At 47.9% G+C, this 14,576-nt stretch overlaps 1 protein-coding gene across 1 annotated transcript; it reads right to left on the bottom strand.

The window, feature by feature from the left end:
* Positions 1-4,262: 4,262 nt before the first annotated feature.
* Positions 4,263-14,363, bottom strand: KLF11 (KLF transcription factor 11). The gene is made up of 4 exons (XM_074820052.1): positions 14,146-14,363; positions 11,656-11,910; positions 9,332-10,325; positions 4,263-7,330 (listed from the first exon to the last, which is right to left on the bottom strand). The coding sequence occupies exons 1-4, from the start codon at positions 14,185-14,187 to the stop codon at positions 7,026-7,028; spliced, it is 1,596 nt and encodes a 531-aa protein (XP_074676153.1). The 5' UTR covers positions 14,188-14,363; the 3' UTR covers positions 4,263-7,025.
* Positions 14,364-14,576: the final 213 nt, after the last annotated feature.

Genomic DNA, 14,576 nt, shown 5'->3' with positions numbered 1-14,576 from the left:
TAATAAAACAGCAATAGGCTATGCATATTAACCAAATTACTACATTATTAACCTAAAAGACAAATGCTACACACCATGTTTTGCACCGGTCCAAAAGGAGTCAGAGAGCCTTGCTGGCTAGCTGGCTATCTATACATACCTCCTATTACTATTTTTAGAGTGAAGCAAAACCACAATTGCTGAGAGGACTGAAGAAGGTCATTTTTTTAGCTAATCTTGAAAAATTACTCTTTAGTGTATGAACAGATATTACCACTTCTGAACTTACTTTCATGAAGTGACTTTCATGGGTTCTGGAGGCTTCTTACCTGGCTGCGTGTCATGGTTTAACCCCAGCCGGCATCTAGCACCACGCAGCTGCTCCCTTGTAGTGGGATGGGGAGGAGAATTGGAAAAAACAAAAAAGTAAAAAGTTGAGATAAGAACAGTTTAATAATTGAAATAAAATATAGTAGTAGTAATAATAATAATAATAATAATAGTAATGAAAAGGAAGACAGCAAACAGAGGGAGAGAAAGAAAACCAAAGAAAAGCAAGTGATGCACAATGCAATTTCTCACCACCCACTGACCGATGCCCAGCCAGTCCCCAAGCAGTGATCCCTGCTCTTGGCCAACTCCTCCCAGTTTATATACTGAACATGATGGCCTGTGGTACAGAATATCCCTTTGGCTAGTTCGGGTCAGCTGTCCTGGCTGTGCTCCCTCCCAGCTTCTTGTGCACCTCCTCGCTGACAGAGCATGGGAAACTGAAAAGTCCTTGACTTAGGATAAACACTACTTAGCAACAACTAAAACATCGGTGTGTTATCAACATTATTCTCATACTAAATCCACAACACAGCACTGTACCAGCTACTAGAAGAAAATTAACTCTATCCCAGCTGAAACCAGGACACAGCAACAGGATTCCAGCTAGAAGGTTCTGATAGTGAAAGCATTAAAGCCATATTTTTAAAATTACTTAAGCATATATCTTAAAAAACAAAACCAATGAACCTGAAACTACAGAACCAATTTTCACACTTAACTCAGACCCTGGGTTTCACTCAAGTCTGCGTTTTTCATGTGCAAACAAATGCTTTGAATCCTTTTTTCCCCTTTCTTTGTAGATGTCTTTTCTTTCTGGCAGCACTGCAATGGATGCAGAGCTCTGTCTTTTCAGTAGCCCAGAAAATGAGCAGAACTCTTCCCCAAAGAGCAACTAAGAAAAAAGATCAGTGCCAGAGCAGTTTTAGGAAGCAAGCTGTCTTTTACCTGGCATGTAGTTGTCCAGTGAAATCTCCTACAAACTTCAAGAATTCAATCGGAGCTGTAGGTAGACTTGAGTGGGGAAAACAAAGCTGTGACTTGATCCATGCTTGGGTGAGATGGCTGGAAAGAACGATGAAGAACAGCTAGTCACCATAACCATAGCTCCTTGGGATAGATCTTCATAGTCCATCTCTGGCCCTGGGACCCTGAATGCCAGTCCTTTGCCTAGTATATGTGAGGATGGCCCCCGTACGTGTGTATCTGCCAGCATCCCATTGCCAAGACCTCAGAGAGCAGAGCAACTAATAGTTCCCTGATGCATCACGTCAAGTGCCCTGCTGTCATCTACTCACCTTCACAATATTAGAGGAGAAAGGAGGGTGGCAACCTCACCACCCCAGGGATGCCCTTCCCCAGCCTCCTTCCTCTGAGGATCAAACCCCCGCAAGCTTTCAGCCAAACTATTCGCACACACACCCTAGGAGCTGAAACGGAGCCACTGCCCCGGACGAGGTGCAGCCCTGGAGTTGCGCCACACGAGCGTGGTGGAGCTCCCCACCGCACTTGGCAGGGGAGGTGGAGCACCAGCTGCCTGGCACAGACTTCATCCACAACAGGCTTTTTTTTTCCCCCCTCACTCTGGACACAGGACATGGCAATTACTTGCACAGGGTGAAGTGAGTTTATCTGGACAACAATGAACAAGAAAAGAGAAATCACTCTGAACTCGAGAGACTACAAGGGAGGAAATTATTCTTCCAATCTTAAGAAAAACTCTGCCAGAAAAGGGTATGCTCTGGCTTCCTCAAGTTTTCTGCATGTGCAAGATGTGCCCACGGCCTTTGGCACACACCGGGATGTAAGTATCACCCGATTTACTCCTCCTGCACTGAAGGACTGAAGCAGAAGTTGAGGAAGGCTGCATTTGACAGAGGACAAAACTAGCCTGGGAAGAAAATGCCTCAGTGCTAACGTACTTGCTGCAGGGGAGGTAATCCCACGGACCGTGTGGACTGCGAGCAGAGGTGGCTGAGGCTTTGCAGCATCCTCCTGAACTGTCTCGTCACTTCCTTAGCCTGTAGGTTGTGGGTTTTGAGTCATGACTTACTCTTTCTGCACACATCGAAGAAGTTTTCCTTCTCATGGCCATAGCCTGCCTGCCTGCCTCAATCTGCCTTGCCAGGTATGAACGGAAGGTAAACAGGCAGATGGGTCACAGATTAAACTTCAAAACCAGTTAGAAGATTTATCCCAGCAGATGAACTCAAGCCAGATGCAACCCTGAGGCAAGATCCGGCTCACAAGAGATGACAGATGAAGTGCCACCTTCATCCTTCACAGGATGCTGAGCACAGCTTTCACAGCTGGATTTGGAGAGTTAGCCAGAGCCGTAGCCTAAGCCAGAGGAGCACACCAAGCGTGCAGCCACCTGGCAGCACGGGCCACCTCTGCCCAGCCAGCACTACAGCTTCAGAACAGATCCACGCTCCCAGTATCCTAACAGCAAGTGATTGGTGCTCACTGGTTTGCGATTAGGCAAGCTGCTGCTTAGCTGAAGGTTTGGCTGCATAACCACACGCAGGAAAGCAATGCTGGTCTAACTGCAAAATGTAGCATTAAACCAATGGACACATTTGAGCCCCCATGCATTTTTCTTTAGAAAATTATTAGTTTTCATGGATTTAGAATGGCTACAAGACAGAAGGACTTTTGCCCACCAATGCCTATGTTAGCACGGGGGTAGCTGGCAAGGCTTCCTCACATACGAGCTGTTTTCTCTCACAGGATGAAGCTGTTCCAGACTCCAGCCCCATCAGGATGTGTACCGATCGCACCTCCTGGCTGCACCTAACAGCTCAGACCACAGCTTGGGTCCAAGGAAAAGCAGAAAGATGAGGACAGAACTGTGAAATCCACAGTCGTGTTTCATGTAAGCAAAGCAAAGGAGACAATATAAAAATCAGGAAAGAAGTTACAGGTATTGTTTAGGATATGACTTGATCCTCAGAAAAATCTTCCTTGAAAGATAGTACTAAGGACAGGAGGACACCTTCCCCTAGAAGACAACAGCATTACAGACACCTGCAGAGTCCAGGGGCTGAAGCGTTTGTGCTACTCTGCCAGAGCACTGATCCTGCAGTAAAGCCTTCCCTTCCAGCTGCTCTCCTGAGGGGGAAGCAGGATCATCCATGTGATCTCTTTTCATCTTCCACGCTCCTGTAGGAACAACGTGCTCTCTGCAGACAACGCCTCGAGTCACCGCTCCCAGTTTGCTGTCCGAGGGCTCTGACTGCAGAGACTGAGTCACCTCGCAGTGAAAGGCTGTGACACCCTCTCCACCCCTTCTCTTCCACTGAAACATGACTCTGCTAGAAATAAACACTGCTGCCATTTGGGAACTGGTCAGAGGGAAAGAAACAGCAGAGATGCTTAACAATTTAAAGCAGTTGCTGCTGCTATCACCACTGCTGGACACCTCTTTACCAGCTGAGACCTGGAGGTGACACCCAGCCTGCCAGAGCCACTTCCCCGCCAGAGCACAGGTACGCGGGAACGGGAAGAACCAGGGCTAATTCAGCCAACTTTTGAGTCAAATTCTCATCTCTTCTTTATTTCCAGCATTCATGCCATGCACAGCTTGCAACACTAACAGAGCAGCACTCAGACCATCACCTTTTGTGGATAGCTTCTGGAGGCCATGCTAGAAGAACAGTTATGAACCCCAAGATTCTTATTTTCAGACAACATGCAAAAACCTTAAACTCTGGCGGTGGTGTACGTGTTCTAGCAAATACACAAGAAGCGTTGTGTAAAATTATAAATGGACAAGCACCGGTCAATTTACAACGGGACCCAAAAAATCCTGCCTTTGCAGGTAAGTGTACTAGCAAGCCCCAAAGCCTTCCGTTGGCCTAGATATATAACCTAATCCAGATGGATGTACATAGTTCTGGAATGGACATGTATGAAACCTGAAAATTCACATTTTTTTTGTCATTTAAAACCAGTCACATTACATACTTTTTATTTAATAAAAGTTAAAAACAGGTACAAAAATGTGATTCCATTTCTTTAAAATATAGGCTCAAAATAAAAAGACTGAACAATAGAGTTCAGGCAGTAAAGTGCAAAGAGAGCAGTTATCCCAGTCATGCTTAATCCATAAATAACCCTTACACAGCAGGAAGGAACAGAAAGAGCAAACAGAGCAGACGCAGCCACACCGCGACTCAGCTATTCATGCACATCCACAAGAGCAAGAGCCGCACGCCCCGCACGCGGGTGGTAGGAGGTAGCACACACCTCGCAGGAGCGGCTGTGAGGAATCGCAGGCCAGGTGAACCTAACGAAGAGGGAGCTGTCGCTTTTCTGCACCGTGACACACATACACAATACACGCTTTTTGAAATTCCCTATTCTCCACTCCACCATTTCCCCCCCCACCAATGCAACAAGCTACCATGCCAACTTATTAAATTATGACACAAGTTTCCAAACTGCTTTGCTCGGGTGAACACCATAAATGGTTAGTCTGTAAAAAAAATTAAGTACTAAACTGGCTACTGGACTGAGACAGGATGCTCTTCCCCAGTTATAAGCATGCTAAAATGACATCCAAAAGTCAAACTTCTTGTTCTAAGGGACTTCTGAGAAAAAGTTAAAAAAAAAAAAAAAAAAAAAAGCAGCAATGTCTCTTTCTTCACCACACAAATTTAGAAAACTGGGTATTGACAAGAGAACAGCAACACTACAAGCACCCACTGTACCAGGAAGAGGGGTTTCGACCGAGCCCATTGGAGAGCACAAAGCGAGGTTTGCGTCCGCGCACACACTCACCAGCACGTACGCTGCGGTCGGTGGGATTAGTGTGTGTCGAGTGAACAGGGCATGGGCATTTTAAAGGTCAGGCACAAAAACTTTAGTACACTTAGCACAATACTCCAATTTAGTGCAGTTTGAAAACTTACTACTGTTAATTATAACTATAGACTTAAGTGTAAAAAATAATGACATATTCTGCTTTCAACTGAAACAGGTCTCGGCCGATTTCAGGGGAGTGCTAGCTGAGATCAGCAAGTCTGCACTCACACAGATGAGAATCGTGCTTTGCCCACACCAGGAAGAGCAAGACCAGGATTTCAGAACAACAAAGCAGTGCAAGAGATAGTGCATTCCTAGTTATCCACATTTTACACATCCGGAGAAAAAAAGTCCCCCTCAGTGCTCAGCTAAGCTTCAGTGCAGGAGTGGCTGAAGGGAAAAGAGTCCAGAAGGAATAAACACTACGGAAAAATTTCATTCAGCAGGTGAGCCGTCTCCCAGCAAAACACCACCTGGTGCTTCACAGCACAACAGCTCTGCCGTCAGCTCCGCTACATACGTATGCACATCCTCCCGCACCACGGAAACGGAGCAGGCCGACTGCGCCACGGGCATTTCTTTTTATTACTCATACCATGCCATTACAACACAGCACTCCTGCAGCCAGTGATGCCACTTCTTAGCCATATTTACACTTGGTGTAAAATAAAATCCATTCAACAGGGAGAGTATCTCGTTTAATAGAAAAGGGTGATTTTATACAAAGTACTGCGGAGAAGTATAAGGCCACATGAAGAGCATCATCAAGTTGACATGGTGGCTATTTCTTAAGTCAAGACACGATTAGTGCTTCCTCTGGTGCTTTGATACAGGTAAATGAAAGCCTTGAACAATTTCCTATAAGGTGCACAAGCATCCACGATACATAAAAACCCTTTAATTTTCTATTTCTCCTGTACTCAAAAAAAAAATAATATAAAGAGACCCAGCTAATTATTCATGGGTTATCTTGCCATTTTTGCATTTTTCAGTAGATTTTGATATGCTGGTTTAGTAGGACTGAAAGTAAAGCATAATTTTTAGTGTCAAAGGTTCTAAGCAGTGTTTGTGCTTCTGCCTCCACCAGAGCAGTCTGGCTCCTCCAAACTTTGCTCCAGTGGAGTGTGAACTCGGGAATGCGCAGTATGTCAAACTACTACGAAAAGTCACAACGGCTTCCACTTGCAAAGGGTATGAATTTATAAAATGTTGAGAATTTCAACACTTGTTTTCTGAAAGAAAGTCATTCTTGTTTGGATTGTTTTAAAAATGACGACACACTTCAATCTCAAACCTCCAATGTCACCTGTGTAAGGAGGGTGTAACAGCACCAGCCCATTGTGGGATCAGGATCTGCAAGTGTGAAAATCCCAACCACTATGAGTTATCAAATATTATGTGTTTGCAAAATGCTCTGGATGCAATTCTTTAGGTTTACTGAAAAGGAGTTTCCAAAACGCTGGGTCTCATCCTGCACACCCTTAATAATGCAGGTCAAGTAATTTGCCTGCATATCAAGACCAAAATGAATAAATACAAAATATATTTGGTATAGAAAATACTAGTATAAAAATTAAAAATCACCCTGTTTTACTGTCCATCAAAATATTAACAGCAAGCATTACAAGTGACTTTTTTAACCTATTGCCAAAATCATTTCCAAAGAGTTCTGCTTTCCTGAAGTGCTGGTGATTGCATTTGCCCAAGTATTGAAAAAAAAAAACCAAATAGGGAAGGGACAAGGAAAGATATGATAGATTTCTCACACAGCATTATTAACAGAGGACCTAAACTGAAGGAAACTAAGGTATGCACAAACACAGGGGAAAAAAAGCCATTGTCAGTTCTGTTGTAGCCATCAGAGCTCTTCCTGATCCTCAGAAAGTTTGTAGAGAAGGAGCTTTCTCTCACTAGCCCTGACAGACAGACGATGGCACAGGGATGAGCATACTCAGAGCACTGCTGCTTTTCGGCTTCTCTGCTGTGGCAATTCTGTTGAGTTTGCCAACCTCTGTCTGCCAGCTGGGGATCTTCTTTGTGGTCATATGGCGGCGGGTGTGCTTTGTCAAGTGATCGCTGCGCATGAAGCGACGCTCACACACAGGACAAGCAAACTTCTTCTCTCCCGTGTGGGTTCTACGGTGACGTGACAGTTCATCCGAGCGGGCAAACTTCTTGTCACAGCCTTCCCAGTTGCAGCTGAAAGGCTTTTCTCCTGCAGGACATAAAAAAAAAAGGGTAACTTACTTTTGAGAAGCTGTGTTACAGTTTTATCAAAGAACTACCTTAAATCCTGCCTTGCAAAAACTGATGAATTCCATGGAACTGCTCATGTGTGCAGTCAATATTAGCTTAAGTGCAAGTTGTGGTCCAGAGAAAAATCATAGGTATCGTTTCTACTTATTCCCTCATATCTCTTTAAATGTTCTTTGAGTCTATTTTTTCAATTATCCAAAACTCCAATTATTCAAGGTTCTTCATCTTTTTCTTTAAACTGGGTTTAAAGCTGCCTTAAACGCTGACTCAACTAGAAGCAGCCCCCTGCCCCCGTCCCTGTGTGACCACAGCTCTACAGCTGCTGCCTGTCATCAGCAAATACTGCAGGCAAACAGGAAGCCTGGAACCGAGCCTCAGAGTCCTGCTGCTCACTGATCCAGTCCTACACACAAACACACCACCCCAGCGACTACTACCGAGGGACGGCCCATCCTGCCATCCCCACACAGCTGCAGGTCCAACACGCCACTGAGGTTGTTCTGTTCGCCCAGGCTGTCCTCGTCAGCTTCTGTTCATCCTGTGCGACTGCTTAACATCAGACCTATCCTAAACAACGTCATCTACCGCCTGCAACCCCCACAAAGCTCAAGATAAACATCTACCACATGACCCAGATTTATAGTAACACTTTGGAGAACAAGTGTCCAGCAGAAAGGAAGCCCCACAGAAGCACTGATCTTATTCCAGATATTGAGAGTAAAGGTCTATGCTTGGGGTACACGATATCACCTAACTACTCGGTGTGCAGGGAAAAGGTGAGAAATGAAAGCTGAAGTACTCTGCCCCCCGATCCTGTAACGCAGACTGGCTAGTGAGGGGGTCAGCGTGCGTCACCTCCCATAGATGTCCTAATCACGATACAGGGACACACACAGCTTCCCTACGGATCAGCAGCAGCACGTGCTCAAAGCAAGACACTTGTTGCTAGTCTACGTTTATCCTATAGCGCCAGGTTAATTCAGCAGCCTGCAGCACTTACTCTCAAGCCAGAAGTAGAAGCATCATTCTACCTCTGAGCTCTGGTTTACAAGGATTATCAGCTTCATATGGGGTTTAAGCTCTTTCCCCAAAGGAACTGTAAAGACAAGCTGGCAAACTAATGCAAATCCTGCCATGGAAGCTAACATCCAATAAACCATGGTGTCCGTGGGGCAAAAAAGCGAAGGAAAAACAAAATTAAGCAGATTTTTGAATGAGCTGTTCTGTACCAATCTCCCACTACACCTGTCCCTCAACATCAGAAACAGTCCCTGAAAACTCAGTTAGTTTTAACTGAAAAGGACCTTGGAGCCAGAAAAAGGACAAGTAAAACGCATGCAAACTGTCTCCACACAGACTAGATTTTATGGAGAAGATCAGCTCATGTTAATTACAACTCATTTTCATTTACCTTTAAAATTCCCCTTCTGTAACTGAATCAACTGCTATGTTCCTGTAGCAGCTCTACTTCTTAACACAGCAGCCCACAATCTCAAAGCACTCCCACTTAGCCTAAACAAAACTCTGGGAAAACGTGCAGTTTCTGACTTTCTCTCTTTTCTTTCACTTGTGTAACAATTAAGACCAACTACCTGTACTATGGTTTGCTTACACCAGACCTCTCCATGCACCAGAAAAAGGGACTTGCACAATTCATTTCGATCTAGTCCAGATGGCAGGATTCCACTCAAATCTAAACACACACAGACGGCAAAGCTTCGCTCCAACTAAAGCATGTGAAATTCAGCTAACACTATGGGGTCAGCTGAGGTCTCAGCACAAAGTCTGTCTTGTTTTGCTTGCCCACAGAGAACGAACATTCCTCCCTTCCCCAAGATAAGCAGAAGTTTCCTGATCACCTGCCTCTTCCATTTCCCACCCCCTCCCCCCAAAAAGGTGCATTTCAGCACCCCAACACAAGCCAGTGCCGGAGCAACAAAGGACGTGCTGTTGTACACACCAGTGTGGGTGCGAAGGTGGGCTTTCAGGTGGGAACTTTTGAAATAAGTTTTCTTGCACCCAGGGAAGTTGCAAACATAATTCCTCCGTCTAGAAAAGTCCATCTGGGGGGTGCAGCTTTGACCAGAAGCGATGAACACAGGAGCAGGGGCAAGGGGCAGTAACTTGGTGTTGCCAACAGTCATTACTGTTTGCGGGCACTGCGGTGTCTGTGTGACAGCAGTCTGTGGAAGAACCAACATGACGGTCCCCTGAGGCACAGAAGGTCCCATGAGTACAGGCTGAGAGAGTGGGGCTGTCTGCGGTAAAATAGGTTTCATGGGAGTTGAGACTGTTGGAGTTGAAGGCTTGACATAGGCATTGATCATACTGCTTTGTCCGTTTAAAGGGATCATTTGACAGAGAACTTGGGGGCTTGAAACAGGGGCGGGCGTCACCGGGGTAGCTCTTTTTTGCAACTCATTTTCACAATTCTTTGGTAAGTGGGTCTGCGGCGAAATGGGCCTGACTGGCAGCTGTCCTTTATTGGTCACAATATCACTGGAGTCATGTGCATAAGGTTGATGTACTGGAGAGGTTTTGTTAACTAAACCATCCGCGGCACACGGGTCCTGCGGCAGTTTGGAATGTCTTCGGTCATCCACTCCACACCAGTCTCTGGAAGTGCTGTAGCCTGAAGTTACCTTTGTTTTCTCTTGCACAGCAGGAATGTGATGGTAAGCAGAACTATCACCTGTGTGGCGTATGACGCTTGTGGCCATGGCCCTGCAAGGCTGAGGGGCAAAGGATTCAGATATCACTGGCTTCTGACTGCATTGTTGCTCCATGTTGATAACAGATGGCTTGGTTATGGGAGAGGCACCGGTCGCTGACGTGACTGAGCAGGCAGCTGTACTTGCCATGACAGTCCTTGGTTTGGAATAAGTGACTTGTGAGGAGAGAAGCATAGCAGCTGATATCTCAACAAAGTCAGGGCTGTGCGGAGGGGTCATGCACTGCAAAAAAGAAAAACACCATTACACAGCACTGCAATTTCATAGCACAACTTTTCACTATCTTTACAGTGAAAAATAAAACCACACCCCCTCCCCTGAATCACAGAACCTGCCTCTTAGGACAAACTGATTAAAGCATACGTTGCCTCATCTGATGGCCATTCTGAATATGCTCAAAAACATATTAATAAAAGGAAGGCAATGAGGCAGTTGTAAACCTGCATAAAACATTGCATGTCCACTCACTGCACTACAAAAGACTCCCTCATTTCTTTCTCCTCAGCAACGGGTGCAGCTGTAGAGGCTATGGGCGCTCTGCTGTTCACAGAAAACAGACTAGCAATGGATAGTGATGCCGTACCCTTTCAATTTCAAGCTTCCAGCAAGCCCTGGATCTTTTATCGATGATTACCCCATCAGCTGGTGGCTACTTGTGAGATAAAGACAAATGGAACTGCTCTCTCCCTTCCTACTCATCCATTTCTCTCCATGAGCTCTTGCTGCCACCACCTCTCCTTCCTCGTTTCCCACTGAAAACTCATGCCTAGCTCCTGTGCTGCTCAAGAGACAGTGGCAACTCTGAGCGGCAGGAGTGTGAGAGAAGTCCGCCAAGCAGCTGCCATCTCAACCTCTTTCCTTTTTCGCTGACGTAACTGCCAGAAGCCTACTGTTTGAAACAGGCCTTAACCTTCTGAATCCTGAATGGCACCAAGCCCTTTTTTAATACCTACTTTTGTTGCAACAAATTGCAACAAAAAAAAAAAAAAAATTGTGATTCAACTGACGTTAGTCAGTCAGGGTAGACCAATGCTCTGGAAAAACAGCAGACTACATGTACAAACACATAGCATAGAAACTAATTAAATTGTCTATTTCATAATGGTAACCTGTATGTTCTCTTATAATGACCAGAGTGAAGCCAAATGTCATCAAGAGCCTTTTTCATACAGTGCTTGCAGGTAAGTCGGTGCCGAATCACTGAGGCTCACTCTGCCGTTCTTACTCAAAGTGCTCCAAGAAACCTGCAAGAGCCATCCAACAGCACCCTCAGCGCAGCTGTCAAATTAAATAACCTCTCAGCAAGGGCTTTCACATCGAGATTTAACAAAGGATCAAACCCCTACATCTGCCATTCCAGAGACAGCAGAAAATCCCAAACTCAACATGCCCAGCTCACTATTCTGTGTACAGACACAGAGCACTGGCTATGCTGTGGCCATTCTGCACAGGGAGACATGAGCAAGCACTCTTCTCCAGCCAAGTTAAAACACTGCAGACACGTAACATCCAGATGTGAGGCACATTTATTTTGCATTCATGTTTTTCTTACCAGTGTAGATAGATAGTCCTTTGGTAATTCAGACGTAGCCTCAGCATGCATTGTGAAATCACCAGAATCCGAGAAGGGCGTAAGTGGCCTTATCTTTAATATGTCACCTTTCTGCGATCTTTGACCCCAGGAGCTCATACAAACAAGTGCTTCAACAGCTTCAATGTCGTTCTGCTCCAAGGTGCTGCAGGTGGACCTCTCACTGTCATGACGCTGCCTTTCACGGATAGACTCGTAGATGTCCACAATGTCAACCTAAACGTAATCGGATTACTGGCTATTAGGACAAGTCAGAATACAAAGCCGACACCACCCACTGCCGTCTGCTCACTATGAAGGTCATCTGAAACAGATCCCGTTCCTGCAGCAAGACTTTTACCAACCAGCTCAACTCTTACCCTCCCCCCACAAGCTCATCTCCCCACCTCTCTTACTCTTAGAAAAAAGAAGAAAAAAGAAAGAAGTGTGATTTGCAAGAAAGGAACAGATATGCGTGTAGCTCACGTTTCCAGAGTTATTCTCCTGGATTACACTGCTCTGAATAAACACATCCCATGCTTGCATACAAGCAAAAAGAATTAAAAAAAATCCCGACTTCCAACTAGACAAGGCTGTTTCCTGGACCCTAAAGACAACTGCTATTCAGCACTAACATCATTCTGGTAACTTTTAGAAGATAAATTTCAGCTGACAGCAAGCTGCTTTAAGGTATGATCACTGACTCAGAGTTCCACACTTTGCGAAAGCATTTTAATCTTATTTTTACCAATAGGGAAGCCAGGGTGGGGGGAAGGACGGAAGGAAGGATGGAAGGAAGGACGGAAAAGAGTCTTCAAAGTGCAGTGGGAATTGTTTGTGTTGTACTTTAGAAAGGTATGATACTACATCGGTGCTAGGTCTCTCAAAATGTGCTACGAGTAACACAAAGACAAATGTAATCATTTAATTTGCTTCCAGTTGCAAGCATCACAGAAAATTTGTGTGTGTGCATGTGTACGTGTGCATGCAAAACACTGGACTTCTCTGCAAAAGGATACTCAACCTGCCTGCTCTCGCAGTGCTTGGCAGTGACTCCAAAAGCTACGTTGTGCTGCTGGTTTATCGCTCACGTACCAGCTCAGTCTCAACTAGGTGTCCAAACTTTTCCAGTCTTTAGGCACACCAACTAGCCGTGAAGGCTGGGATTCAGAAGCGCGGACCAAGATTCTTGAGCCTACTGCTGTTGTACAGAGTGGTTATATACTGCAACAAAAGGGTTTTAACTAAAAAAGCACCACCACACCGTTAGCACAGCCTAAAGCCCTGGAGGGAACTATGTTTGTTGCGTGACATCACTTACACACCTAAGTCAACACGTTTTGTTACCGCATTAAGTAACATGGAATGATCCTGGCTCAATAATGTCACAAAGATGCAAAGCTGTGTGACATTGGCTCCACTACCCAGATGTGCACAGCAAATACGTTAAACATCATGGTTCCAAAATGCCAGCACGGAGGACTTTTGCCTAAAACATGAGGTATCAGGCACGGAGATGTCAAGATGGGGGGGGGGACAGGAAGGGGTTAAAGCACTCTAAAGCGATTAACTGCTCTGAAAGAGACTTCTAAGGATTTCCACTGAAAACGATGAGAACGAGGGCAAAAAGCGGTTCGTCGGCAAGCTCAGACCTAGCCCGCCTGTCAAACAGGAGCCACGCCAGGCGAGGCTCTGCACTGAGCAGCCGGAACGCCTGGGAGTGTTCCTCAAAGTGCGATTGCAGGCGCCCAAGCCAGATTTATTTTTTCCAACCCTACGTTTCAGGAGAGCAGTCTTCCCTACAGAAACATGAATAAATATACCCCGCTTCAAAAAAAACCCACCCTAAAAAAGCCCTTTCTCAAAGCGAGCGCCGCAGCCCAGGCTCTGCCGCTGCCAGGGAAATGGCTAACCGCGCCCGGCCGCCTGTCCTCACATCACCCCGCCGGCTGCCGGCGTCGTACGTGCGCGGGCAGCGCGGGCAGCAGGCGGGCAGGGACGGTGCGGGCCCCCACCGCCGGGCAGCGCCTCTTCCCGCTCGCAGGGGCCGCGCCACCCCCGCCCGCTCCCCGCCTCACGGCGGGTGCCCCCGGCCTGGCGGCGCCGCGGGGGGGCGGATGGCGGGAAGGGAAGGAGGAGGAGGAGGAGGAGGAGGGCAGCTCCCGCCTTGCCACCGCCCCCACCCGGGCGCTGCAGGAGGCCGCCCCCCCCCCCCCCCCCGCAGGTGACCGGGGCAACACCCGCCCCTGAGGGCTCAGCACGACCGACCCCCTGCCCCCGGCGGCAGCCGCACCGACCGACCGACTACCCCCCGCGGCGGGTAACGGTCCCAACCGACCACCCCCCCCACCCCCCCCCCCCGCCCCGCGGGGCGCGTAACGGTCCCCGCGCCCCTGCCCGCCGCAGAGCACGTGCCCGGGCCGAACCGGCACCGGCTGCCCCCGGCTCGGGGGGCGCCCGCCCGCCGCTTACCGCGGACGCATCTCCCATCTCCGAGCAGGGCGAGCCGTGCATGGCGCGGCTCCGGCGGGCGGCGGTGTGACCGGGGAGACGCAGCAACAGCGGCGGAGGCGGCGGCAGGAGCAGCACGCGCGCGCGCGCGCACGCACACACACACACACACACACAGAGCAGCCGGCGCCGCCTCCGTCCCCCGCCCGCCGGGACCGAGCAGCCCGCGCGCCGGGGGAAGCGCTCCCTGCGCCAGGCAGCGCGAACGGGGCGGGGCGGGGCGGGGCGGGGCGGTGGGGGGGGCGGCTCCTCGCCAATCACCGCCCGCCGCGGCCCGCGCCCGGCCAATGAGCGGCGGCGGCCGGCGTGATGGCGGCGTGACGGCAGCGTGCCGCGGGGCTGCCGGCGGGGAGGGCGGTGCGTGGGCACGTTCGGCGGCGGCTCCGCCGGCG

The sequence above is a fragment of the Strix aluco genome, chromosome 3 (genome assembly GCF_031877795.1).
Source record: "Strix aluco isolate bStrAlu1 chromosome 3, bStrAlu1.hap1, whole genome shotgun sequence".
Taxonomy (NCBI): domain Eukaryota; kingdom Metazoa; phylum Chordata; class Aves; order Strigiformes; family Strigidae; genus Strix; species Strix aluco.
This window is presented reverse-complemented; position numbering and strand designations above follow the sequence as displayed.